At 45.7% G+C, this 27,052-nt stretch overlaps 3 protein-coding genes across 4 annotated transcripts; all 3 read left to right on the top strand.

Moving 5' to 3' along the window:
* Positions 1–1,963: 1,963 nt before the first annotated feature.
* znf384a (zinc finger protein 384 a) lies at positions 1,964–11,321 on the top strand. Of its 2 annotated transcripts, XM_080516399.1 has the most exons (11): positions 1,964–2,092; positions 3,830–3,897; positions 4,667–4,970; positions 5,355–5,477; positions 5,927–6,090; positions 6,202–6,278; positions 6,365–6,589; positions 7,907–8,074; positions 8,810–8,888; positions 9,207–9,365; positions 9,900–11,321. In XM_080516399.1, the coding sequence occupies exons 2-11, from the start codon at positions 3,835–3,837 to the stop codon at positions 10,293–10,295; spliced, it is 1,758 nt and encodes a 585-aa protein (XP_080372525.1). In that variant the 5' UTR covers positions 1,964–2,092; positions 3,830–3,834; the 3' UTR covers positions 10,296–11,321. The 2 variants fall into 2 exon arrangements, with proteins under 2 accessions (XP_080372525.1, XP_080372526.1); XM_080516400.1 differs by lacking the exon at positions 5,355–5,477.
* A 2,711-nt stretch (positions 11,322–14,032) lies between these two features.
* On the top strand, positions 14,033–19,360 carry kifc1 (kinesin family member C1). The gene is made up of 16 exons (XM_080516580.1): positions 14,033–14,119; positions 14,350–14,452; positions 14,654–14,707; positions 14,886–14,969; positions 15,499–15,697; positions 15,790–15,955; positions 16,062–16,229; positions 16,325–16,438; positions 16,554–16,640; positions 16,763–16,960; positions 17,307–17,471; positions 17,588–17,726; positions 17,843–17,982; positions 18,073–18,146; positions 18,648–18,723; positions 18,924–19,360. The coding sequence occupies exons 1-16, from the start codon at positions 14,036–14,038 to the stop codon at positions 18,966–18,968; spliced, it is 1,896 nt and encodes a 631-aa protein (XP_080372706.1). The 5' UTR covers positions 14,033–14,035; the 3' UTR covers positions 18,969–19,360.
* A 3,131-nt stretch (positions 19,361–22,491) lies between these two features.
* Positions 22,492–26,351, top strand: zbtb22b (zinc finger and BTB domain containing 22b; the record flags this gene model as incomplete). Its single annotated transcript, XM_080516071.1, has 4 exons — positions 22,492–22,722; positions 23,454–24,227; positions 24,769–25,047; positions 25,251–26,351. 4 exons carry the CDS (start codon positions 22,492–22,494, stop codon positions 26,250–26,252), a joined length of 2,286 nt encoding a protein of 761 aa, XP_080372197.1. The 3' UTR covers positions 26,253–26,351.
* Positions 26,352–27,052: the final 701 nt, after the last annotated feature.

Raw genomic sequence — 27,052 nt, 5'->3', positions numbered from 1 at the left:
GTGAAGACATGGAGACGATGTGTTTACACTGCCGGCGTTTTGTTTTCCGGGGAACGGGATGGTCAAAATGTGATACTGGTGTCATCAATTTATTCCTCGTGATTCAACATAAACGATCTAAAAGTGAAATGCATCAGAGAATCGTATGAAGGCGCGGGAACGAGCAGTGAAGTTCCTTCCTCTGCAGTTCCTCCGAAGTGTCCCGGTTTGCCTTATATCAGAGCCTTTCACACTGACCGGCCGTGAAAACTTTTAAAAGCCACTTGCATCTAGAGTCTTTCTACAATTTTGTGTTTGGAACCACAGCACTGCTCATTACAATACAGTCTTTCTGAGGACACTTTTATTATCACTGTTATTAATCATGCATGCACCAATACACAGACAGACACACACACACACACACCATGAATGCTGTTTTCTGTCACAGGTTTACTGTGGAGTTATCATAATAGATGACCTAGTCAGTAACCCCAGTGGGGATGTGATTTTTGTCAAAGTATTGATGTATCTGAGCAGCACTACATATATATATGGATGTATGGATGTATTTCTACAGTATATATTTGATACAGTATCGTTGTAGCACTGTCGCCCCCATAACTCTTTCTAGCAGCAGCTGCAGTGTGTCTTGATGGACGTATTAAATCTTGCATCCTGCTGCCGTGTGTCGGTGAAGCTCTGGCCAAACTGAAGGAATCCCGTTAAAAGGCTCCTGTGCACTTCTGTGTTTTCAGCAGATGTTTCTCTGCGATCCTGTCAACTGTCAATAAAGCATAAAGGGAAACCACCATTGTGTCTGTAATGAAATTATTTCATTTCATGTGTTTCCACACTGCTGTGTGTCTTAGCTCACCGTTTACACTTTTGATTTGTGCATGAATGTTTGTTCATTTTTAGTTGTTTTTTTTTTCTTTTGTTGTAATTTGTTGGTATGAATTGCAATTTCTTGATATTTTCTTTGTGTTGGGCCCTCATGGAAAACAGCCCCCACATGCTACAGTTGGGTCCTATTAAACATTAAGTTACATACATTTCTAAGTTGTTCTTTTTGTCGGTTGAAACAAAATTACACACTATGATCTGAAATTCGCTTCTAAAAACACATAAGATAAGATAATCCTTTATTCATCACTCGGAGAAATTAACATAAAGTGAACTAAATATTGAGGTTACATTCGAGTTAAACATGTGACTAGTTTTAATACTGAACTGAGCTTGGAAAATCAAAAGAAACGTGGATTTACAGAATGTGGAAATGTATAACTATTGATTATAGACTGATGGAATAACTGATGTATGGAAGGAGCCGCATGGCTTTGTCAAGTTAACCACAATCAGCTGACGCACAGCAGGAAGTAACAACATTTGGTATTCAAAATCAAGATGTTAAACAGATATTTACAAAAAAGAAATAAAGAATTAGAATTGCTATTTATTATTATTTATTATTTAAAACAGAAAAACACTATGAACAACAAGCTTGCAAGCTGGTTTTACTGTTCCAGGCCGTCGTGTTTTTGTCAGCAAAGTTTTTTTTAAATCTACGTTTTGCATAAAAGCTCTCATGTACAGACAGTAATACTCATGTACTCATGCACACACACACCAACACATTATAGAATATGAAATAATAATTTGTGCTTCAATAAAGCTTCAAAAACCAAATTGAATCAATGATTCAGTCTGTTTAAAAAAACATAGAAACTATTATTTGTGCTCCGTGATTAGTGGTCAGTACTCTCACAAGCGGGCTTCTGGTTTGAGTCGAGGGGGTGCTGCATGTTCTACCACTGATAAAAAAACACCAAAATACTGGAGTAATAAGTATAAGAGTGAGGAGGTTTTATTGAGGCGGATCATCAGTGAGACGTGCAGGAGTGAAGTGCATGCTTTTATTCGGAAGGCGGCGCCGGAGCGTCGGTTCGCTCGGTGCTTTGACTCTCTGCGAGCAGCTGGAGGGAAAAAAAAGGAAAAAAAAAACTGAAAAAAAGGCTGATCTGAGAGCTTTGAGGGCCGGATTTGGACAAAGTTTCTCAACTGTCCCGACCTGCAGAAGCTCCGGGGGGTTGACGGGGAGGCGTGCTGACCGGTAATGACCGTAGGAGTTCTCAGACGGCCGTTAACGGAGAGTTTTTTCCACAGTGTCTCGGAGCTCCGTCGTCCCGGCCGCCGGAAGTCTGCATGAAGCTGCGTCTCCAGCCGAGGCTCCGCGTCCACGTTTTTTTCTCTCTTGGTTTTTTTTTTTTTTTTTTTTTTTTTTTTTTATTCCAGACTTTTTTTTTTCTCTTTTTTTTATTTTCTCTCCGCGAGATGAGCAGGCAGTGAGGAATGGAGGCGTAGGGAGCGGGGATGTTTGTGTTTGCCGGGCGGCGGGCTGCGTAGCCTCCGTTGTAGCGAAGCGCGAGCGAACAAAAGGAACAACATTAATGGAGGCAAGTTAGCTCGCTGCTAACGCTAGCCGTGTCCTGTAACCATGTTGTTAAGCCGCGGCGGGACACATCTGTACAGGCTGCACTGCAGCCGCTGTCCCGATCCCTGCAAGTTGACAGATTAGAGTCATTTAATTAAAAAAAAAAAAATTTTTTATAGTGATCTGATGAATCAGTGCTAATAGCGTTAGCTGGCGGCTAGCCGTGCTACAGCTTGTGGAGCCTCATCAAAAAAAAAAAAATGGCTCTCGGTGCAACTGAAACACGAATAAACGGCCCCTCGTATCTATCTGATGCTGAGCTGTGGGGAATGAAAAAAAATATCCGCGTCTGAACCTCCTCCAGTCGTTTATTTATAGGCGGTGCAGCTGCAGAGGGAATAATGAGGCTCGTAGAAAACCAGGCAGAACATACACATAAGTCGTGTTTTTTTTTTTTTTTTGCAAGTGCATTGCATGAAACATGTTGCAAGCGACGTTCAGTTTCCATCGGTGTCCCGCTCCTCAGTACGCCAGTGAAAAGCTGCTTCACTAACGTGTAATTACATGCATGCTCTTCTTGGTATGTGTGAGAAGTGAGTGCATTGAAACTGACCAGTTCACATGCATCCAGAAAGCTAAACTATTCGTGCACAAGCAAGGGAAGTATGTGGAATATAAAGTGTACATGCATGTCAACAGAAAGCAATCAAACTGTCAAAAGTTCCTCCTTCGTGCTGCAGAAAACTTGCCACCAATTGTACAGAGGCCAGCCATCAGATTGTACATTTAATGATGGTCATATGTGCTGATATATGGGGTGGTTTCAACAAATCATCTGCAATCTTAGGATTTTATTTGTTTTGCACGGTGTAACCACCTCTTGTTAAATGTCCTAATATGATCAGATCGAGGCTTACTGGCATGTTGCTGATACAGCAGCCACTCTGTGATTGTTGTATTTGTTAATGGCAGCCGCTGCTGTGAAGGCTCATAAAAAGACTGATTATCCTTAGTGTTTTCTGTCCTCCTGTACATTTATTTATTTATACTCTTCCATCCTGGGACTGAACATCTTTGCCTGATTCCTTTCACATCCTCTTTTCTATGAATTTTATCAATTAAATATTTGTTTCCATATCTGCAATAACGTGAAAGCAATTTTGTACGACCACTCAAATTTTGAACACTTAATTTCTCTCAACACTAATTTGTAAAATGTAGTTCTGCAGCGTTGTCAAACTGGGTGCAGCTCCTAAAACTTGATTAGTGTTTCTACTGATTGGAGGAGAGGATTACTGGGGAAGGAAGCAAACTAAGATGGTTGAAATGCAGCCATGCATGGTCTGGTTTCAGGTTAAAAACGGAGGAGGAAGAGGAGGACAGGTGTTTTCTAAGTGTGTTGCTTTTTAATTACAGAAATAATGGACGATTCCCATTTCAACTCATCATACTTTTGGTCTCCCGTCCCCACTGTACAAGGACAGGTAGAGACAACCTTATTGTTGGAATTGTCTTCAAATACACATGGTATAGTGGTATAGCCCAAAGCGATTTTCCTTTTGAATGTTTTAGGAAGTATTTAAAAAAAAGAAAAAAGAAAATTACACCACACCTGACAATGATTTGACCCTCAACATGTTGTTTACGACTCCTTAATGTTTGGTTTGTTGGTGAAGTCGATTTTAAATCACATAGAACTTGTCTGAGTGGAACATCTTGATGGGTTCACGTCATCATTCCTGTCCTTTTCTCTTCAATCCTCTGTTCCTTTTTTTTCCCCCATTGACTTTTTGCATCTCACCATACTTTGGTTGTCTTTTCTTTCCCATTTCCCTCTTCTTTCCCTCCTCTGTCACTCCCACTGCTCACCCTTTCACTTTCCACAAACTCCTCCTTACGTCTTTGTCATTTTTCTACATTCTTTCATCTCTCGACTTTAACCACTTCCATCTCTGGCCTCCCTCCGTAATTCATCATGTCTTCTTCTCTTCTTCTGAACATTGACTTTTTTCCCTTCATCATCCTTCTCCTGTCTTCTCATTTTGTTCTCTTGTATAATACCATCTATCTTTGTCATCACTGGCATGGTTCCGTCTGTTTTTTTTTTTTTGTCATCCTTTAAATTTCTTATTTGTCGTCACTTCTGATCCCGACTCGCCCTCCCGAAACCTTTCACTCCCGCCATGTCGTCTCCTTCCTCCTTCGTATCTGCGCCCATCCCTCTTTCCTCGCTTCACTCGTCCCTTGTTGTAGATCGACAACGCCATGTTCCTGAACAAGGGCAAGGAGCAGCTTGGTCCGGAGAAGGCCGGGGCGCCCTCTTTCCCTCACTCTTCTGCGTCTTCCACCTCCTCCCCTCACTACCCCACGGCTGTGCTGGCCATCCCCACCCAGGACGGCGGCGTGCGGGTGGTCCCCAAACAGGAGGGAGGTGCAGGCGGTGGTGGAAACGGCAGCAACGCCGCCCTGAGTGCGCACGGGGGACACCTGCACCAGTCGCATACATCCCAGAACGTCACCGTTGTGCCTGTTCCCTCCGCGGGGATCATGACTGCAGGTGAGCGGACGCTCGGTCGCATTTCCCGCCCGACTCATCACATCCTCCACCCAACTCTCCATTCCTATCCTGTCTTATTATGTTTGTTGCTATTGACCTGAGGAGCAATGTAAATATTAATCTGCAGCTGCTACCAATCTAGATTACAACCGTTTCCACTGTTTTGATGTATTTAGTGTCAGTCTTGACAAGTGTTTGCTTGCGTTTGTAGAATAACATAATCGTCGGGTTAAAAACACGACATCCATGACAGGTCTGTTGAGGAAGAGCTGTAACATTAAGTGGTGGAATTGAGAAGCATTTTTTCCTCACTGCGCCAATGACTGGGCACCCTCGGTTGCTCCGATCTGCATGGCCAGGTCACAGTTGTTCTTCTTCTCTTAGCTGGGTTGGTGATCACCACCCCTCAAGGCACACTGGTCCCCACTGCCTCCACACAATCATTTGTAGCTGGACATCCTTCTGCCACCACCATGATAATGTCTGCACTTCACTACTCAAACGCAGGTAATTCACAGGTGCGGTTCACGTCTCCACACACTGATGGATCGCGACCGTTCCTCTCTTCGTCAGTGCACGGCCCCGCAGGTCACAAAGACAGAGAATACACCTAGAAAGTTTCAGTGCAAACATCTTTTGTGGCCACTTCCTACAGTTAGGGTTTGTAGGCTTAGTATTTTGAACGTTTGGATTCTTTTTTGAGGAGGTGAGATCAAAACATCATTTGATTTTGATTTTTTTTTTTAAACACTTTAACATTTTTCCTCCACAATTCTTTAAATCCTTTTTGTTTGTCATCCATACAAGCTTAAACACACTGATCGTTTGAGCGTTTTTTTTTTTCACAATGAATCGGCCAGAAACTCATCTCCACAGATATAGGCCCGTGGTTCTTATTTCACAATGCTGAATATTTTTCCCCTTTTTTTTCTCTTTTTTTTTTCTTCTGTTTATAGATAAGAAGGATGACATTGCTGTCCCTCCCGCAGTTGTCATGCCGACGCCCTCAAAGCGAGGGAGGAAGAGCAAGCAGATGTTGAGTCGAGTGAGCGGCATGGGCGGAGTTCTCCCTCCAGGAAGTGACGCGTTAATACTGGCGCACCTGGCTGCTGGCGGGCAGGTCAGAGTGTCTTCTGTTGTTTCTCTGCCTTTGTTTGGGCTTTCGATATACATCACATACTGTATATCAGTGTTTGGCTGTCATCATAAATTTGTTGATATTGTTTTACAGCATCACAATAATGACCCATACGACCTGTCAAATGATGAGGACGATCATACCAACAAAGAGGGCCCGAAATCCTACAGGTATCATATTGACGTTTGGATTGTTGATGAGCGTTGCGCACACCGCCCATGCGTACAGGCTTTCTTCTCACTTTCTTCTCACTCAGGTGTCGGATGTGCGCAGTGACGTTCTTCAGCAAGTCAGACATGCAGATCCACGCCAAGTCGCACACCGAGGCCAAGCCCCACAAGTGTCCCCACTGCTCCAAGTCGTTTGCCAACTCCAGCTACCTGTCGCAGCACATCCGCATCCACAGTGGGGCCAAGCCCTACACCTGCACCTACTGCCAGAAAGCGTTCAGGCAGCTCAGTCACCTCCAGCAGCACACACGGTACTGGGACACACCCCTCTTTCCCGTCCTGAGTGTGTGATTGTGAGCGTGACTCTGGTGCTGACGTCTGTGTATCTGTGTGGTGACGGCAGCTGGGGACTCCCCGGGGGCCACAGTGTTGACAGTGAAAAGCTCTTTCTGCACAGTTCAAGCATCACGTCTCAAATTCATTACTTCTCTTTGCGTTGTCAAGTTTCCTTTACTTCTAATAGTTGATTATTTGTCTCCAGATTCACTGCTATTTCTATTCATTGTTTTGAGAAGTTACAAGCCGAAATGCCTTCAGAAGCCAAAGAGAGAAGATGGTTATATATAGATATACAGAGTCAATGTACCACCAAACTACTAAAATCTTTTAGTAGAGAGAAGTACTTCCTCGTTGGAGCCAGTTGTGTTAAAACATCTGCTTTCAGAGCAACTTTTACTAAAACAAGAGAAATAATGCTGAGATGACTGGGTAAATTATCAAGCTGCTAATGACCAGTGATCATAAATTAAAAAGTCTCCTGTTGAAAGCCTTTCCTCCAGGATGTTGTAGCATTTGATATCCGTGTTTTACTGATCAATTGGAAAATAATTCAAGTGTGAAAGATTGGAGATATTTGTTAAAAACATTTAGCATGTTCACTATTTTATATCAGGATTTACCTCGCTGTTTCTAATCTTAGCCTTTTTTTCTGTTTGTAGTAACGTACGTAGTAACTTTTATGTTTGGCATGTTTTTCAAAATACCAATAATTAGACTTTTTGCTGTTAGATATATTCACTTCAGATTTACGTTGTCAATGATGGAAGCAGTTGTCTTCTGTCCATGCTGCTACGATTAAGTTCAACATTTTCATTTCGTGTTTGACCTCACCGTTCGCCTCATTTATTTCATTGACTCGACTGCCACACAGGAGATTTTCAGGCCTTTAGGTTTAAAGAGGAAGACGCTCTCCACTGGCCTGCCACTCCCACCAAAACAACATCTCAGCTCGGGCATTCATAGACATATTCACATGCCACTCAAACAGAGCAACACCAAAAGCAGAGAGAGCGAGAGAGGCTGAGAGAGAGAAAGAGAGAAGCGTGACTGTGCTTGCTGTATGTTTTGTTCTGTGTTTTCACAACTCAGACGCAGCACAAAGAGCACACTGTCAAACCCAATCTCTGATCACCGTGAGTGATCTTTGCATCGTGTAGCACATGATTTGAAGTTTGGTCGTGCTGTAGCTTTAAAAATCTCTCGCTGTTTCTCTCTCTCTCTCTCTCTTTCTCTCTCTGTTTCCCTCTCCCCAACCCCTTTAACCCTCCAATCCTGGTTTCCCGTGTTAGAAACCACACTGAGGCCAAGCCCCACAAGTGTCCCCACTGCTCCAAGTCGTTTGCCAACTCCAGCTACCTGTCCCAGCACATCCGCATCCACACCGGGGCCAAGCCCTACTCCTGCTCCTACTGCCAGAAAACATTCAGGCAGCTCAGTCACCTCCAGCAGCACACACGGTACTGGGCGGCCCGGGGCTGGGCGGGTTTTAAATGACCAGGTGTTTTTTTTTTTTTTCTTATTAAACTGTGCATGGAAGGGAGCAGGTATGTGGAATTGCTGTAAACAGAATGGTTTGTTATTTAGTTTTCTGTTGTTTGGGTGAATTAAGAGTTCCTTCATGTCTTTTTTTCATACTATATGGAGCCAAAGGCACAAAACTCAGACCTCTAGTCCAGGACAACCATCAGCTTATCTGAAATCTACATTTAGAGCTGGCTGCCTTTAAGTTTCAACACGAACCTGGCTTTTGGTCATTTATGATCTTTAATCATTTAAATCTGTGGTTTATTATTGGTGGTGCAGCCACAGCTTCTCATTTCAACATATATATATATATATATACACACACACACACATGCTGTCTGAGGTGAAATGTTCAAAAACTACAAGTATCCACAAATATTGGTTTAAATTGTTATACCCCAAACTATTTTCCTTCCTATGAAATCCTGGTGGAAGTAAGAACACAAGAAAAATAGAGGTTTTACTCAAAAGTGATGATCCAAAAAGGAATGAAACTTGTGATATTCTAAGTTTGATTTGTGCCGCCCTGAGCTTTCAGTGAAATACTTCACTTTAACGTGTGCGTTCACATAAGACTGCATTAACTTACAGATTAGAAGAAACTCTTGGGAGTCATGGTGTGTGATCAGCCTTTTTCTCTCTCTCTTTTTTTACCCTCATGTTTTTAGGATTCACACCGGTGACCGACCGTACAAGTGTAACCACCCGGGCTGCGAAAAAGCATTCACCCAGTTGTCCAACCTACAGGTAGAGATCTGATGATCTTTACTCCAGTAAGAGTATTTATTACCTTAAGACTCTGATACATTTGATTGTAAACAATGTGAACAAAAAACTGATGCAAAAAAAAAAAAAAGAATTTCCATTTTCAAATAATACATCCGGTGGGTTAGGCTAAATTCTTTACAAATAAAGTATCATATTGTCGTCGGTGTGTAGGAGGTGTCGAACTTCAGAAGTTTATGCTCTTAATAGAATTTTAAGCTACAAACCATGAAAAGTAGGTGATTTAAGGTCTTTAATGCTAAATTCTCCCCTTTCCGTCTCGCCTCTGTTCCCTCGCAGTCTCACCGTCGGCAGCACAATAAAGACAAGCCGTACAAGTGCCACAACTGTAACCGTGGTTATACAGACGCTGCCAGCCTGGAGGTGCACCTGTCCACTCACACCGTCAAACATGCCAAGCTGTTCTCCTGTGGCCTCTGTAACCGATCGTATACCTCGGTAGGCTGCCGCCGTGTGTCATTTCAACACGTGTTCAGATACAGCGTGTAGCCTGGACAGACTGGGCTCACACTGTGATAAAGAAAATGCTTATGTACAGATTCACACTTCTGGGAAAAATGTGAGAGTGTAATGTGTGTATCAGTTTATCATGAATCGGTGTTTTGTATATATTGAAGTGGGTTGTTTTGATCTTTTAACACTTCTTGAATTGAATAGAAGAGCTATTTTACACGTAGTCACTGTTAACCATTTATCTTATTCACCTCTGACATGTTTTAGCTTTCATCAGAAACGTGTGAATGTAGGAAGTGTTATAAACCGATCACAAGTTTTTATGACTATTCTAAAGTTATAATCCACATTTACAACTGAAAAGTGGGTTTCGTGGTCTTATAGTAGTAATATTGGTTTATCCTGATCATGTAGAAGACACACAAGATGTATGGTGTTTATGTGTTGTTGCTATACTTTGAATCTTCTGCTTTTGGTTTCCTGCCATCATGTGTTCCACTTCTCTCTCCCCGGCTGCAGGAAACGTATCTCATGAAGCACATGAGGAAGCACAACCCCGACCCATTAACGGTGGCCGCCACCGTGGCGGCTCAGCAGGCGCAGGGCCTGACGCCCGGGGGGGGCCGTGGCCGGGGCCGCGGCCGAGGGAGAGGCGCCGCCAGCAGGGCGGCGCAGCTCCAAAACCAAGCCAACGCCAACCAGAACCAGAACCCCGGGCCGGGCAGCTACCAGCCCAGCCAGCAACCCCCGGAGCCTGTGGTTCCATGTCCATTCGACCTGCACCAGTACAAGACGGTGGCCGCCAACGAGCTCCAGTACAAACCCGTCACCGTGGCAGACCTGCCCGTGACGCACAAGGACCTGTGCCTCACCGTGTCCACGTCAGCCATACAGGTGGAGCACATGAACTCGTAGGCTGCGTCTTCCCACCATAGCCGTGTCTGCAGAGGAACAAGTGTTTTCAAGCGCATTCAGCATTACAGTCTTTCTACTCACCCTGTTGATATGTACGCGTGTCCCAATGTTGGATTAGATCAACGAGTTTGTTCAATTTGAAAACAGAAACGTCAACATTTGCCTTTCATGTAGCGTCAAAACGACCTTATTCTGGTACTTCTAAACAATCAAACACACTGAAGGAACTTTGACGCCGAATACATCATCACATTGCTTCTCACCCTACAGATGTTTTTTTTTTTACAGCTTTTCTTGTTCTCAGTCCTCTTAGTCTCCCTCTCAGCAGAACTCAAGCGCTCACACTTTATAAGTGGTGTCGCTTGTAGCCAGACCCCACATGACTCAATTTAATAAACACTCTACAAAACCCCAAACTTGCAAAATCCAACCCTGATTGTGTGCAGCTCGCTCTAAGTTGATATTCATCATGCAACAGTCAGTGAATCAATCAGCATCTGGCTTGCTTTGTAAAGAAACTCTGACCCTAAACCAGCAGTTCTGCTTTGAGAGATTACCACAAGAGGAAACTGTAAAAATCGCTGTAAAAATTTTTAAAAAAAAAGACACTTTTCTCTGCACATTTCTTACACACGGAGTTGTGTATTTTTATTGGCATTCAGATCGTGTTTAATCTGAACGTTGTCCCATCATTCTGTTCAAGCCAAAATAAGGGAGGAGACGACGAGCAGTCAAGAGATCCTAAATCACAGCTGGAGCAGCAGCTCAGTGGCGTTGATGTAAAATCTTCAGCGGCAGTGGACAGGCACAGTCCCTCTGCCCTGAACCAGGACGGACGAAGCCTGAGAGATCGAGGCCACAGAGCTCCGGGAGCAGAGGGAGGAAATGTGATTCTCGTTTCCAAATCCTTATCTCCACCCCGCTCCCCCGGGAGGGCTTTTCCACCAGAAAGAGGAGCCCAAAGTATTGGAACAAAACAGACTGAGCGGGGCAAGAATGCACTAACTGTGAGGAATCTGCAGCAGAGCAAGAGGAAGGGGTGGGGGGGGGGGGGGGGGGGGAGGTGGGGAGGGGGGGCATAATGAAAGCACTTGATGAAGCTTGTACTTCACGCCTATGTTTGTCATCGTTTGTCTTTTTTTTCTTTTATATATATATATATATATATATATATCATATGTACGTATTTTTCTACCAACAGAGTTGAAGTGTGAACAACCAGAAAGCAGAGTGCATGAATGTGACGGGAACAGAGAGATTAGCCCTCGGAGCGTTTCGTCCCATGTTTTTGTTACCTTTCAAAGAAAAAACGGTTTACTATCCTCCAATGATTTAAAGGCAGCCCAAGATGTCATTGACAGGGCGTTTGTTGGGGAAAATAATGATTGTGTGATAAAACGGCTGACAGGTACTGTTATCAGTCTTTTTTTAAGAACTTTTCATACATATTATTACTACTTTCATTATAACTGTATTGCAAATGTTATCCTCATTATTAATCCGAGGCATTATGGTATTGCAGTATGCTGTACATAAAATAGATAGTAAAAGACGTGTTCATCTGTAAAAGGGAAGTATGTCCTGTGTAAACAATATATGAAAACTAAAGGAAGTCAAATGAACAGGTACCAAATGATTGAGCGTGTCTCGGGTCCCTGTTGAAGCCGACAGGCTCGGCAGAAGTGGAGCTCCTCAGTGCGTCTGGACCACACCGTGGGGAACACTGTTACTTCACGTATGATGGCAAAGAATCTGAAATGAGTCGCCCAAATTGTTGCCGGATTTTATGTAAAGTAAGGTCACTTGGACACTTTCTTCAAATTTAACATGAGTGTGGCTTGAATGCTTCAACTGGGTGCAGCATAAATGGAAAATTTTCATCATTGAAAGTCAATTTTGGCAACTTTTTTTTTTTTTTTTTTTTTTTTTTTTTACAGTGTTCCTTCTTGTTTTAGCAAGTTGTGTTTATTTTGTGGGAATCGTTGGCATTGACTGCTGGTGCTGTGTTAAAAAAAAAAAAAGGGACTGACCCCAATGGGAAAAGCAACAAATGATGTTCATTTATAATTCTTTAAAAACAATCTCATGAAAAGCGGCTTTGGTGCCAGGGACCTGGGACACTGCACAGACCGTCTCTACGCGATCACACTGTACAAACAGGCTGATTGTCCTCATGTATACTCCTCCGTGTATTTCATTGTGTCTTTTTATGAAAAGAAAAAAAAAAAATAACCCATGGTCAATGTTAATACCAATGCTCCTGATAATACAGTTAATTGCCCTCTTATGCTACACTCTTGCATACTGTATGCACAGTTACACCTCCTGCTCATCTGAACAGACTGTTTCATCCCCTAAGGAGAATAAAGTTCAAAAACTGTTTCTGATGAAACAAGTCAGCGTTTCATTTGTTTGTATACATTATTCTGGGGTGCAAGTGATTCTTTTTTTTTTATTTCGCAGTTAGGTTTGTGGCAGAAGAAACTGTTCAGTGATGTATCTCATTTGGTTTTACTTTGTGGAGTGTGAGTGTGTGATTGTCTCTCTTTGTGTGTGTTTGTCCTGTGATTTTATCAAATTATTTACAACATTTTGATTTCGATTTTCAACTGGATAATCAAGGTTCCAATTTATTTATTTTTTAATCCAGGACAAATATTTATAAGGGAGAATTATATGTGTAGCTCCTTTTTTGAGTATTGATCAAATCAACAAGAATATCAAGTGGGGTTCGTTTTATTCATCTGAAATTGGCTCCGTCGCACAGTGTTTACCCCCGCCCAATCGGAAAACACGTTAAGCTGAAACAAGCGTATACCAACAGGGGGGCGGGGCCTATCCAGGCTGAGCCAATCACAGCCGCCGCTCGGGAGCGGCGAACCAAAGTCTTGAGTTTTAAAATTCAAACGGCTGCGGACGGTGAACCGAAGAGAAGAGAACCGAACACCCAGTCGTCCCAGAAGGTAAATAATTTCCACCCTTTCAAGCTAATCGTGTTTTCTTTTTTTAACGAGGGCTGCTAAAAATACCCCGACTGAACCTCACACACCGGTCTTTCCGTCACTCAACGCAAAAGTTCGACTCGCTGGTTAAGATGACGCTAATGGACCTCGGTTTGTGTTGGTCGTGAAGCTAACCGCAATCCAGCCAAAATATTCCAGATTAAACCACATTATCTATTTTCTGTCTTAATTTTTAAGGCCCGTGTCAAATCTATTAAAATATAAAGTAAGATATAATGTGCTGTTGAAGGTCTTTGAAGTTAGCGTGTGTTTACGGTGATAGCTCGTCATATTTCATCACATTTACTTGTAAAACCTTTTTATAATATATATGATTGGATCTCATTGATTGGTCACAAAGTATGGGGCTGGTTTACATCACATTCTGTCGAGAGCCGGTATCCTGCATGTTTTCAGTCTCATCCACTTGTATCTCCTCCCAGGGACTGATAAAGTATTTATAATACACATGGTTGCAGTGAGGCCTTAAGAAGCTTCCTAAAGATCTCGACATTAGATTAAGGTGTTACCATTTCGATTGCTTTCATTTAAAGCATCCAGCATATTGCACAAGGTAAAACTTTTGACTGAAAAGCCATAATTATGGTGTGGTGGTTTCTAATTTCTCCCACAATCCTAAACCTGCTGGCATGATGGTCACTGTCCGTCTCCCAATAAATTAGATTGCAGCATCCATATTTATTTGACTGTAATTGTTGTGTTTTTGCTCAGCAGATTATGTCTCGCTTGCCTGTTATGTCAAGCAAGAGAGTCTTAACCAGCAGCAACAATGGGAATGTCCAAGAGTATGCTCCTGCTCAGGTTTGTATGATCTACAAACTTTTGACACAATGCAAGAATATATTTTGTAATGTCATATTATATGTGAAAACTGTTAGGTATGGTTAATGTATTGAATTTTATTGTGAGGCATTCAAAAGTGTATTTGTGTGACTAAAACTCAGCTGTCATTAGTGTGCATGAGAAAGTAAACTGTGATCACGACTGAGAAACAGAGTCTCTGAGATGATGCTGCTGTTCTGTGTTTGCAGAAGAGACTCCGTAAGGACCCGGACCCGGCCAAACCTCAGACTGCAGCGACAGTCATTGGTAGCAAACGTCCTGCGATGGCGGCGGCAGCCAGGCCGCCTCTCTGTAAGTGACTGCTCAGTTTATTGGTTTGTCCCTCACAGAAGAAGTCTGAGTGCTGTAGTGGTTCACACAAACCAGACCGATAGAAAAAAGCACAAGATCTGAAAGATGTTGAGACTAAGGCTTTATGCATCAATCTACATTTCTTTTGCACTTGCGTTACGTCCTGTATTCTGATCTGGTCCGTTTCTGTCCCTCACACAGCTCGGCCAATCAGAGGTGCAGGAGCTGCCACTGTGGCTGTCGGCCCGTCCAGAGGTACGCTGCATAAACAAGAATTTATATTTGAATTTGATGTCAGGCTTATCGTGGTATATTTTTTAAAAGTGCAGTGTAAGTTTCGATAGGACACTGACTAAATATGATAGCAAGTCCTGAAAATGCAGTCTTGGTGTGGAGGTTTTGTTTAATTGTTTGTCATTTATTGTTCTTTCAGGTGTTGTCAAACCTTCTGTAGCTTCCACTGCAGCTAAAGGAGGCAGCATGAAGCAACCTGTCTCATCCACAGCCCCAAAAACAGGTGAAAAACTAATTTCTGCTTCTCGTGTGACAGAAATTATGATAACTCATACAAATAATCTTTTAAGGGGTTTTAGAAATCCCCTGGTCAGTGATGGTAGTTAAAAATGTAAGTTGGGGCTGGTTCAGTCTGCTTCTGTAGCAAATGACAAAATATTTGTGCAGCACAAGCTCCACTGGGAGCTCAACAGGAACATATGAAAGCTGATCAGGCTGGTGTTCTGTTCAGAAAAGCAAGAAAATTTGTATTCAACTAAGCTTACATTCACACAGTTGAATTCAAGTAAATAAAATGGTCCTTGTATGGCAGAATCTTAGTTCCTCTCAGTAAAGGTTTGGCTCATCTGAGCAGAAAATGCATAAAAAGCTTGAAAGTTTCCCAGTGGGCTGTGATCCAGCTAAATGGAATTATCACCAAGGTTATCGTTTCTCTGTGTGCTCTTCATACACTCAGGTGTCTTGTGAAGTATCTTCTGTTTTGTTTTGTTTTTTACCCGTGGAAGACTCTGAAATGAGGATTTTTCTTCCAGGTGGGGCTGGGGGAAGCCGGCGACATGCCTGGGACCTGAAGGGAAAGGTCAGCGACATGGAGGATAAGATCCGAAACTACCAGACCAGGGTCAAATCTGTCAACCAGGAAAACGAAGTGCTGAAAGGCTCCGTCGTCCACAACCAAACAAAAGTGGCTGACATGGAGGAAGAGCTGAAGAGGCAGAAAAACCAGCTCACGTGAGAGGAGCATTCACTTTGGAAAACTGTGTGATACTGGTGGTTTTTAGTTTGGCCCCAACTGAGTAGAACTTCTTTCATTGTGATTCCAGTGCATATGAGGCCGAGCTGCGAGTGTTGTCAGGAGTCCAAAACGAGCTGGAGAAAGTGATGAGCGACAAGAGTTGTCTTGAGAAAGAGCTCTCTAATCTCGAGAGCAAATACAACGTCATGGAGACTCTGCGGGACAGCCAGGAGACGGAGCTCCAGACTCTGAAGGTAAAGAAAAGTGCCGTCCGGGTGTGAATAGACCCACCTGGTGGATCCCACTCAAGACCGTCAACTTTTTACAGCAAACCAATTGTTCTCCTTTTTCTCTCTCCAGATGAAGCTGTCGGTACAGGAGTCCACGCTGAGCCGTCTGCAGGTGACCCTGAGGGACACCGAGGACCAGGTCAGCTCTCTGAAAGACACGGTCGCCCAGCAGAAAGACGAGCTGCATGCTGGGGAGATGGAGCGCAGGCGGCTCCACAACACCATCCAGGAGCTGAAGGCGAGTTGCACGTGTTCTCTTTGGTTAGAGTATCATCATTGTTTCTCGGTCTGTCAGAAGATGTCATTTCTGCGTGTTTCACCCGTCGCATGCAGGGCAACATCAGGGTGTTTTGCAGAGTGCGTCCCCTGCAGGACGGCGGCCTCAGTAAGCACATCCAGCTCGCAGCGAGCGACGACAAGATGATAACTCTGGCCAAGTCCGAGGAGGTGAGAGCCGAACACTTTGTTTCTGTGATGTTCGTGGGGGGGGGGGGGTGAAGACAGCATGAAGACGTGATGTAAACAAAACAAAATCCCCAAATGTGAAGGCTCTGCTTTTCAGTCTCACACAGGCAAAACTACAGAAACTCAGAAGAGTTACAACTTCAGCTTTGATCGAGTGTTTGGGCCCAAGGCTTCACAGCAGGAGGTAAATGACAACAGACGAACACACACACACACACACACACACACACACACACACACACACCCCACCTCTTTTACAGTTGTTTGCTGTCAGAAAAAAAAAGTGACTACAATTTGTCTCATCAGGTTTTTGATGAGATCTCGCTGCTGGTGCAGTCGGCTCTGGACGGCTACAACGTCTGCTGCTTCGCCTACGGCCAGACGGGCAGCGGGAAGACGTTCACCATGGAGGGGGAGGAGTTCGATGAGGCCAGGGGGTGTATTCCCAGAGCCGTGCAGCAAATCTTCAGAGCAGCAGAGAAGCTGGGAGCACAAGGCTGGGAGGTTCGTTTTGTGTGTGATTAACAAACTGGAAAATAAATTACCAGGGGAGAAAAAAAACTGTCAGTAACATTATAAAGACGACAAATCCTTTTCAAAAAGAAAGAAATACTCTTTGTGGTTTTTCCAATTGGGCCGGCTTGTTTTACCATGAGGTTTTTTTTCATGTGCACTCTGTTCTCAACACATTTTTAAATGTATTCTGCCGCATCAGTGATGCCTCTTGTGAGCCAACGTCAACAATCTGAACTAATTTAGGTTTTAAATCTGTGCGCCGCATGGCTCCTGCACAGTTTGGTACTCGTGTAGAAGAAATTCTATATATTCAGAGCGTTTCTTTGCCTTTCAGTTCACCTTCACTGCGAGCTTTGTAGAAATCTACAATGAGACCCTGCGAGACCTCCTGTACACCGGCAAGGCGAGCAAGAGGCCTGAGCACGAGATCCGAAAGACGGCGAACAACGAGGTGGCGATCACCAACCTCTCCTACAAGAAGGTCTCCACCGAGGATCAGGTACGACGGCAGCTGGAAATACTCTCGGCTGCTGGGCACAGATCGTTGAATGAGTTCTCGGCGTTTAAATTGGGGAAGATGTGAGAGTGGTAATGTGAGAACCTTTCCCCCTGCAGGTTCTGGGCTTGATTGCCTTAGCCAATCAGAACCGTGCCACTGCTCAGACCGCCCAGAATGACCGCTCCTCTCGCTCCCACTCAGTCTTCCAGCTTGATATTGAGGGAGTGAATGCTGGCAGGGAGATGAAATGCAAGTGTGAGTGCAGTCCTACTTGAAATAACCTTAATGGTGTGAAATGCAGAGTATGGGGTGTTCTTTAATAGCATTGTGTTATTAAACAGTAGATTTCTGTGTTCTTTCTGTGCGTGTAGCCACTCTGTGCCTGGTGGACCTGGCTGGCAGTGAGCGCATGGTAAAGAGTCAGTCCCAGGGTGAACGCTTCAAGGAGATGACCGCCATCAACGGCTCCCTGTCCAACCTGGGCATCGTCATCTCTGCACTGGCCAACAAGGTTTGTGCTGGATTCCCGACATAAAAGAAACAATGGTCAGAGGCAGCTGCTGGTGGAGCTTCACTCACAGTGTTGTTGCTTTTCTTCCAGGAGAGCCATATTCCCTACAGGAACTCCAAGCTGACTTACCTCCTGCAGGGATGCTTGGGAGGAAACAGCAAAACGTGAGTTCTTCCTAATTAGCGTTCTATTGACTGCTATAATGGGTTGAACCGGGATGTCTGAAACTAATGTAACTGACAAGACTCATGCACCATGTTCCAGTTGTTTAAGAAATTGGTGTTTTGGTTTTATTTTTTTCAAACCTTTATAAAGTCTCTGAGAAAATGTTGTTTCTTCAAACACCACCATAATAACTTAAACATGATGTTGTGATTGGAGATATTTCAACACATAATAACCTGAGGCTCTTAATCTCTAATCAACATTAAAAAATCCCAACTATCTTTGTTCCATTCATCCAGTAATCTGACAGAAAGCTGTTCAGTTTCTGTTGTTCTTCTGATTGAGCTCACAAATAATTAAAATCCCCACATTTCTACCAGCTTCACTCGTGATAGATTTCTTCCTTGTACCATTAGAGGGCGCTGGAGCACCGCAGTGAAGTGGAAGAATAACCTCTTATTACTGTAACGAAATGAACATTTCTGTTTTTATCTCTCCAGCCTGATGTTTGTGAACATCGCCCCAGAGCCAGACAGCTTCGGGGAAACCCTCAACTCTCTGAGATTTGCCAGCAAGGTGAGTGTGTCAGAGGAAGCAGACTTTCATTGCATTGCATCTGATTTTTGACATGAGATATTTCATTCTGACTAGGCTTAGCTTGTCTGTGTCAGAGGAAATGCATTTTATTAGAAATGTTTTCAACACGTGGCTGCAGTGAGAAAAGTTTTGTTCGGCAACATTAAATGTATTTTTTTTGCTTTGTTTTTTGTTTCCAGGTGAACGACTGTGTGATCGGAACCGCAAGTGCCAACAGGAAATAGATCAAAGTTGAGTTGTTTCACTTTGAAGGCCACACCAGAACACATTTGGGTTTTCTTTAACACCCTCTCATTCAGACGCTGTGCTTTATGATGCAGAGCTGCGACAACCAAAATCTGTGTGTATATTCTCATAGCCTTTACTGGTACTCACCAATACAGGCTTTTATACATTTTTGCAAATCCTTTTAATCAAATGTCTCCATTTCTTTGTAGGAATGTAACAACCTTTAATGTACACGTGGGTTTCCGGAACTTGTTAACTAATCACATTCTCTTAGACTTTGATTATTCATTCAACAAGTCCTATGAGTTGGAAATTCTGCTGTATTTACCGTTTTTCTTTAACGGAATTTGCTATCTTGTGTAACCTTCTTATTTTCTGTCTTTACATTTGTCTCTGTAATAATAAAGACATTCAGTAGATCGGCTTTGTGTTCTTGTCTCTCCTCTTCAGAAAGCACAGATAAATACCTCCATCAAAAATTCTAAAATCTGATAAATGGAACAGATTATAACAGAGGTCACCTGAAATCAGTCAACACCTCAACACTGTGTGATCTAGTTTAAAAACCTATACAGGCTGCATCAAAGTTGTATAAAATCTTTCTAGAAACGTCACACAGAAGCAGATTTACTCCACATTCACTGGGGAGGGTGGGATTCTATTTGCAGCAACTGTCTAACATTTTTCAGTTTTTGCCCATCTGGATTCATAAAATAATTAAAATCCTTCAACAGCGTTGGTCTATGGGTCAATGTTGGCGAAAAGCTGCTGCAGCTTTCAATGTGTATGTTTTTTACACTCATCAAAAAAAGTAAGTTATGACTGTTCCTGAAACAGCTGACCTCAGTAAATGGACCAGAAATATCTCATTCTATAAAAGCTCGACATTTTCACACGTTGTATTAACCAGGACTGTGTTGGAGCTGTTTGGACCTGCAGACCTTTATGTTTGACACCCCCGCCATAAGGCATCTTTAAGTAAACATTTAGAATGTGTTAGGTTGGCCGTAAGTGGATCTTTTTGAACATTTCGCCCTGGCGGCGGAGCTCCGTGTGTCTGGGGGAGTTTCGGAGGCGCGCGCTGAGCGTCTGGATTAATTGTCGGCTCAAGTCTGGCTCCGGCTAGTCTGTCTGGAAGCTTCTTAAAGGGGACGCGTCGCCGTCTGCTGCTGCTGCGGGATCTGATGGCAGCAACATTCGGGAAAGATGCTCCTCAAACTCCGGGGCCTGGATAAACCGGCAGGACGCGCTGCCCTCAGCTCGGTCCGAGTGTGTGGTCTGGAAGCCCGCAGTGCCAAGTGAAAGGGTGAGTGAAGCTCCGGCTCGGCGGGGCTCCGGCTCCGGCTCCGGCTCGGCTAGCTAGCGGGCTAACGTCACATCTGTGGCGGCTGACGGGATCCTGGAGCTCTGCCTCCCACCGTGTCACTCATGTTCTCCGGCTGCAGTCTGGAAGGAGACCGCAAAGACACGTCCCCGTGTGTCCCCTCGACCAGCAGCACCGGCTGGACCCCCCCCCCCCCCCCCCCCCCCACCCCCAGCCCCCTAGTGTGTTTGTCCACTCCAAGTGTAGCTTGTTGTCCAGCTGTTGATTTTCCCACGCTGCTGCAAAAGTGCCATGGCCGTGTCCTGTGTACTGGTTCCTGCTGCTCACTTCACACATGCAGACAAAGATGCGACGGGTACATTCACTTCAGATCATGGTTTGTTCTGGGAGCGTGAGCACAGACAGTGTGATGACGAGCCAGATGCTGCAGGATGCACCTCAGCAGGACCTGCAGGCTTCAGATGTGCATCATGTTCACACTGTGTCATGCAGCTGCAGGGATGTGGGAGAAGCTTCACTCTCACTCACCACTTGGAATCAATCGCTGCTGTTCTGCAGACATTTTCAGCAGCAACACTGCCAACAAGGACATGACAACCCCGCATTTATCAATTCTCCTGAGCTCCCATACATGTATGGTATGGGAGTGTGATGGAGATGTGATTAGGGAGATTGCATGCTGCTCGAGGTTGTGTTTTCAAATCCTCTTTCTCCCTGTGTGTGTGTGTGTGGTGGGGGGGGGGGGAGCACTGGTTTCTCCAGTGCTCAAGTTTCTTCCTACAGTCCATAAACCTGTTTGATGCTGATTGATTTCCTGGAGTTGAGTGCTGGTCTGTCTGCCCTGCCATTATTGACTGATTCAGAGTGTGTCCAGAGGGTATCCTGCCTTGGTTTGGCTCTCACAACGTGAAATTCGAGAAAGTGGCATGTTAAAAATGTTATTACACAAAGACACACACTTTATTTTTGTAAAGTAAGCTGAGTTCAACACAGAGCAAACCTGCAGAGGAAGAGTCACATCTGTAAGTCATTCAGTCTGCAAATGTTTATTGGACTGTAGGAAGAAAACAGGGGAAGAACATTCAAACTCCACACAGTTTGTTTTGTTTCACTTTCCCCCCCACAAAAAAAATTTAAGTCCAAAGACCTTCCCAACAGCAGCAGTGTTTCAGAAAGGGGAGCAGTTTGTTGACTTTTTGTGCTTCTGATTTCTGATCTGTGGCCATGATGATGAACACAAACACTAAGATAGATGGTTTTATTTACATATATTTTATTTTATTTAGATAAATGTCTTTCCACGTAGCAGTGCTCTTTACAAGTTTTCCATCAGTTGACTGCACAATTCTTGTGAATATGTCATAAACATTCACCTTTTATTATGTATTTGTAATTTTCAATGTGCAGAGCGCAGATTCTCCAGTGCAGCCCGAATCGTGAACATCTGTTCACTCACAATCACGACTGTTGCATATTTATAGTCTGCAATTATCTGAACAAGCCAGCCTTTGGTCTTGGGGAGGAATATGGATCAGCTATAGAATAAAGGCATGCTCGGAGAGAACATGCTAACTGAACATAGAAAATCAGCAGCCTGGGATCGAACCGGTGTCCTGTTGCTGTGAGGGCACATTGCTTACCGCTGCACAAACCCATAACTTTGCTCACGGACATGAAATTTCACATGTTGCTGATCAGCGGAGTTGAGACGTGCTGACTCGGCATCACTGTAACCTTTCCCGGTGTTCAGTTTTTCATTGTCGTCAGACGTCACTGCCGCTGCAGGAGCAGTGGTTTGTGGTGCGGGGAAGTTATTCATTCTCACAGATGCATGTTTACAACAGGGGGGGGGGGGGACCAAAGCTGAGAGAAACATCTGCTAATTCTCCTCCGAGGAACGGCTGGTTGGTTCTGAATCACCCAGTTGGAAGGATTTTAATTTTCAAATCGAATCAGGAGTCTGACGTCTCGCTGACTCCACTCTTGTTTAACACTGCTGTAAACAAGTGGCTGATTTCTGTGCAATGTTATTAGGGTGTCACAACAATTTATTGTTATGCGTCATAAATACCGTGGAGAACAAGTATTTGAAACGCTGCCCATTTTAAATGTTTGCCCACTAACAAAGAACGGAGAATTCATTCAGGACTTGATGTGAGACATCAGATTGAAGCTCTGTTGATCTGTGCCATCAGATGCAGTCCCTGCCTGTAGAAGTGGGCAGCAGCAGCGGTGGCGGCGGCGGCGGCGCGGCCTCCTCGGTGGTTCAGGTGTGTTTTCCCAGCGCTCAGACCTCGGTGCTGGACAGCCTGAACCGGCAGAGAGAGAACGGCAGGTTCTGCGACCTCTCCATCCACGTGCAGGACCGAGTGTTTAAAGCCCACCGCTGCGTCCTGGCAGCGTCCTCTCCTTACTTCCATGACCAGGTGGGACTCCGTGAATCCAGAGAAATGTGACATGTTAATGTGGAATTTATTAGTAAATGCAACGGATAAAAGGAAAGAATACAGAGGAAAGTAAAACGGAGCGTAGAATCCAGTTTGTGTGTATTGATCCTTGTTTGGTTTTAAAGACGGTGATGATTGGGGGGGATTGGCCAGTTCCACCTTTTATTGAACATTTTATTTTGCAGCCTGAAGGTGTTTCTAATACATTTTATTTGACAGATTTCCCATGTCTTCGTTCAAATCTTGTGTGTCGGGTTTTCTAAAGAGATTAATTGCTGTTGCAGGCAGAATTTGTAATGTTTGTGCCACCTTTTCCCCCAGTCGTGTCTGAGTGCAGAACTACAGTTTTTTAGGATTTTGAAATGAAACTCTGCATTTCTGAGGTTTAAGAAGAGATTCATTCATTGGGTTTGAATTGTGAAGCTTATTTCCATTTTCTGACAAATTTTGTTGAGCGTTTCGACTCCAGTGACATAAATTCTGTGTGAAGTTGAGCTTCAACCTGTGATTTCTGACGTAGAGCGAATGAAACACGGACAATGTTCCAGATAAATTGTATATGACAGCCTGAATCAGACTCCAGCTGTCTGCCTGAGACGCTGACAGACACATTTCCTGTCTGGATGTGTCACTAATGAACTTAGTTTCATTTCATTTGAAGGGAGAGAAATGTGTTTGTGTGACTCATGTTGACTGGCGTCTGCCTCCAGGTCCTACTGAAGAACATGTCCACCGTCTCCATCCCGGCCGTCATGGACCCGCTGGCGTTTGAGAGCGTGCTGAGCTGTGCGTACACCGGCCAGCTCCGCATGCTGCGCGACGACATCGTCAACTACCTCACGGTGGGCAGCGTGCTGCAGATGTGGCACATCGTGGACAAATGCACCGAGCTGCTGAAGGAGGGCCGAGCTGCAGCGGCCGCGGTCGGGGGCGGAGGAGGGGGAGGGGTAGGGGTAGGGGTAGGGGTAGGGGGCGGGGGCGTGCAGGAGGGCGGAGACGGAGGGTCCGCCAACCCCGGGTGCAGCAGCAGCAACGGGGACGGCGGGGCGGGCGGCGGGAGAGGCGCCGAGGTCAACGGAGGTCAGGGCCACGGCGCAGAGTCCCTGGAGCCCCATGGGGCCTCGCAGCCTCCCAGCCGGCCCTCCGTCAGCGAGAGCCAGTCCCCCAGCAGCACCAACTACTTCAGCCCCAGGGACGGGGGCGGCTTCGGGGCGGGAGCCGCCGCCGCTTCGGGGGCTGCAGACGGGGGCGGGGCCAGCAACACCCCCAGCTACTGCACTCCCTCGGGGGGAGAGGAGGCCTTCCTCATCGAGGAGGAGGACGAGGAGGTGGAGGACGAAGAGGAGGAGGAGGAGGAGGAGGAGGTGCTGTACCACCAGAGGAAGAGAGGAAGGGAAGGAGGCAGCTGGAGGAGGAAGAAAATGAGCTCGGCGTCGGAGCAGGAGGTCGGCGTCAGCGACAGCTTCGGTGTGTCTTCGTATCAGGTGAGGCTCTTCCACTGTGATGTCACAACATTTCCTTCATCCCAACGTTATTTTAGGATCATTCTGATAATAATAATTCACTTTGACACTTTTTTTTTTCTCATAATTCACAGTTTTTCCACTCTCAAGTTGTTTTAGTGAACCACAACTGATAAAGTGGATCAGTCATGTACTGAAAGTCTGTACAACCACAAAGTCAGAGGATTACAGTGTCATGAGGAGGAATCTGATGTAAAATGTTTCCCTCCCAGAGACTCTAAACTTCAGACGGACTGTGTAGAATCAATCACATGTATGAATAAAATAAACCACTTGGTGTCGCCATTGTGTCCAGAGAAAGATCCTGCCGGTAGTTTACTCAGATAAGATTACTTGTTATTTCATAAATCTCATATTTACTGAGAGAACTGACTAAATAACTGGAATCTTTTATGATAAGTAGAACAAAAAACGTGTAAATAACTCTCTTGGCACTCTTCACTCGTTGTTTTTTTTTTTTTACATCCGTCTGCTTCTTCTTCTCCACTTCCTCCACTCACAGGACGGCGAGGACTCGGCTCTGCCGCTGCAGAAGCGTCCCACCTACAGCCAGCCCAGCATCATGCCGCGCAAACAGTGGGTGGTGGTGAAGACCGAGCGCAGCGAGGACGACGACCTCATCGTGGTGTCCGGGGAGGAGGGGGGCGAGGACGAGGACGAGGAGGAGAGCAGGGAGCTGGAGCTGGCCCGAGAGCGGGAGCGGAACAACTTCAACATCTCCAACGTGAGGAGCCTGTCAGCCGAGCTGGGGGGCCGGGCGGACAACGACCTGGACTCTCAGGTGAGCTCGGAGCGACACGTTGTTCTCCTGGTGGGTGAAGCTGAAGCAGAACGTTGAGGTTACAACTCAGCAGCTTCTTTCAGTTTTGTTTTTTGTTTAATTTTAAAGTCAAGTTTAAATCTCTGATTTCTTTTTAGAAAGTGAATGAGAACATGAAGTCACTGTTCTTTCAGGATTTGTAAAACATCCCTTTGTGCCTGTAGGTGGACTACTGCCAGTCCTCAGAAGATTACCTCAAGTTTGAAGGCAGCCTGATGGAGCAGACGTTAAGCCAGCACCTTCAGGACGGCGCTGCAGCTCCCAGCCAGAACGCTCACCGCGCGGTTTCGGCTCTCCTGGGCCAGGTCCAGTCTGCGGCCTCGGCCCGCGCGCAGCTCTTCCCTCTGGACATGCAGGGGAACCAGATCCTGCTGTACAGCCAGGCGTCCGGACTGTCCCTGGACGCCGCCGCGCCCCCGCTGGGGGTGGCAGCTGGCATGATGGGAGGATCCTCCTTCAAAGGTCCGAACCTGGAGCACGGCACGGTGCACCTGTCAGTGCAGGGCGTGGACGGTGCGGACAACGGAGGGCTGGGAGGTGGAGGTGGGTGCTGCGGCGGCGGCGGCGGCGCCATGGGTTCAGGAAAGGTCTTCATGTGCCACTGCGGGAAGACCTTCACACACAAGAGCATGCGGGACCGCCACATTAACATGCACCTGGACCTGAGGCCCTTCCACTGCCCCGTCTGCGCCAAGAAGTTCAAGATGAAGCATCACCTGACGGAGCACATGAAGACGCACACGGGCCTCAAGCCGTACGACTGCCTCAGCTGCGGCAAGAAGTTCATGTGGCGCGACAGCTTCATGCGGCACCGTTCGCACTGCGAGAGGCGCGGCGGCCTGGGAGAGGGCGGCGAGGACGGAGGGGGGCGGCGGGGCGGCGGAGGCGAGGACGGGCCGGGGATGATCTCCTCCCCTCACCTCCTCCTGGCGGCACCCGAGGGGGGGCAGGGGGGCCTTCCCACCAGAGGAGCCGCCTCCGGTCCGCACGCGTCTCCTCACCACGCCACCGGGAACAGCGGCATGGCGGCAGCGGGGGGGCTGCTCGGGGGCGTCCCCCAGAGCCCCGCCCAGGGCTCGGCCATGTTTGGGGGGTTGGGTCTGGGTCGAGGCGTGTGCGACGAAGCCGCGTGTGAAGTGGGCGCCAATGAAAGCAGCGTGACTTAAAATCCAAATGGGGGTTTTGTCCAGCAGGTGCCTCTTCCTCCCAACAGGCGCTGGCGTTTCGTGGTTCCCTGTTCGGAGACGATTGATGAACGTGCGGAGCTCCTCACAGACACTCTCCACTGCCAAAACGCAAGCGAGGGGCTCACCTTGTTTAAGACGGCGAGGCTCCTGTCAAAACACACAAAAATAACACAAAGTGGGACTTTGAGATTCTCCCCGACTGTTGTAAAGTTTTCTTAAAAACGACTTGTGGTTGTACCGACTCCATCTCCCAAGTTCTCCACGGTTCTCCTGAACACTTTAGGAAACTTGTCTCGCTAAAGTGGCCTCATGAAAACGGACCTTTTCGTCTCTGAGTAAGCTATCGTTTGAATATGTGAGGTGTGATCAAAGTTTATTTTTCTGCTTCTGTGGAAGGGTGCGTGTGAGTTTGAGAGGAAACCAAAAACTAACTGTATCGTAGTATCAGTAGAGTAGAACAATGGCTATTCTAACTTGCTGTGATCTTCTGCAGTATTGTATTTGTGATAGTTTACTGTAACCAGATGAGAAAAAAAAAAAAAACCTCAAATCTGCAAGGAAACTGCAAAAGAAAGATTCTAAATCGGCGCCAGGCTTCAGAGTTTATTCCATGAAAGAAAAGCAGATGAGGGTTTTACCGTGTGTGTGTGTGTGTGCGCGTGTGTGTGTGTGTGTGTGTGTGTGTGTCTCACATCCTGAGAAGAGCAGCGGGGATCCGTCTCGTCCTGCCTCCCGCGTTTCAGGCTCTCAACACTGCCGTGGTATCCCTCAAGATACAA

Source organism: Blennius ocellaris, assembly GCF_963422515.1.
Source record: "Blennius ocellaris genome assembly, chromosome: 20".
In the NCBI taxonomy this organism is placed as follows: Eukaryota; Metazoa; Chordata; class Actinopteri; order Blenniiformes; family Blenniidae; genus Blennius; species Blennius ocellaris.
Note: the sequence above shows the minus strand (reverse complement) of the source record. Positions and strands in the feature narration are given on the sequence as shown.

What these genes read in the sequence shown, in the direction of transcription:
- znf384a (XM_080516399.1), top strand. Translation starts at nt 3,835, where the DNA reads ATGGACGATTCCCATTTCAACTCATCATACTTTTGGTCTCCCGTCCCC. An exon ending in TCCCCACTGTACAAGGACAG is followed by an intron (nt 3,898 to 4,666) that starts GTAGAGACAACC and finishes CCCTTGTTGTAG; the next exon opens with ATCGACAACGCCATGTTCCT. An exon ending in ACCTGGCTGCTGGCGGGCAG is followed by an intron (nt 6,091 to 6,201) that starts GTCAGAGTGTCT and finishes ATTGTTTTACAG; the next exon opens with CATCACAATAATGACCCATA.
- kifc1 (XM_080516580.1), top strand. Translation starts at nt 14,036, where the DNA reads ATGTCTCGCTTGCCTGTTATGTCAAGCAAGAGAGTCTTAACCAGCAGC. An exon ending in AAGAGTATGCTCCTGCTCAG is followed by an intron (nt 14,120 to 14,349) that starts GTTTGTATGATC and finishes CTGTGTTTGCAG; the next exon opens with AAGAGACTCCGTAAGGACCC. An exon ending in AGGCAGAAAAACCAGCTCAC is followed by an intron (nt 15,698 to 15,789) that starts GTGAGAGGAGCA and finishes TTGTGATTCCAG; the next exon opens with TGCATATGAGGCCGAGCTGC.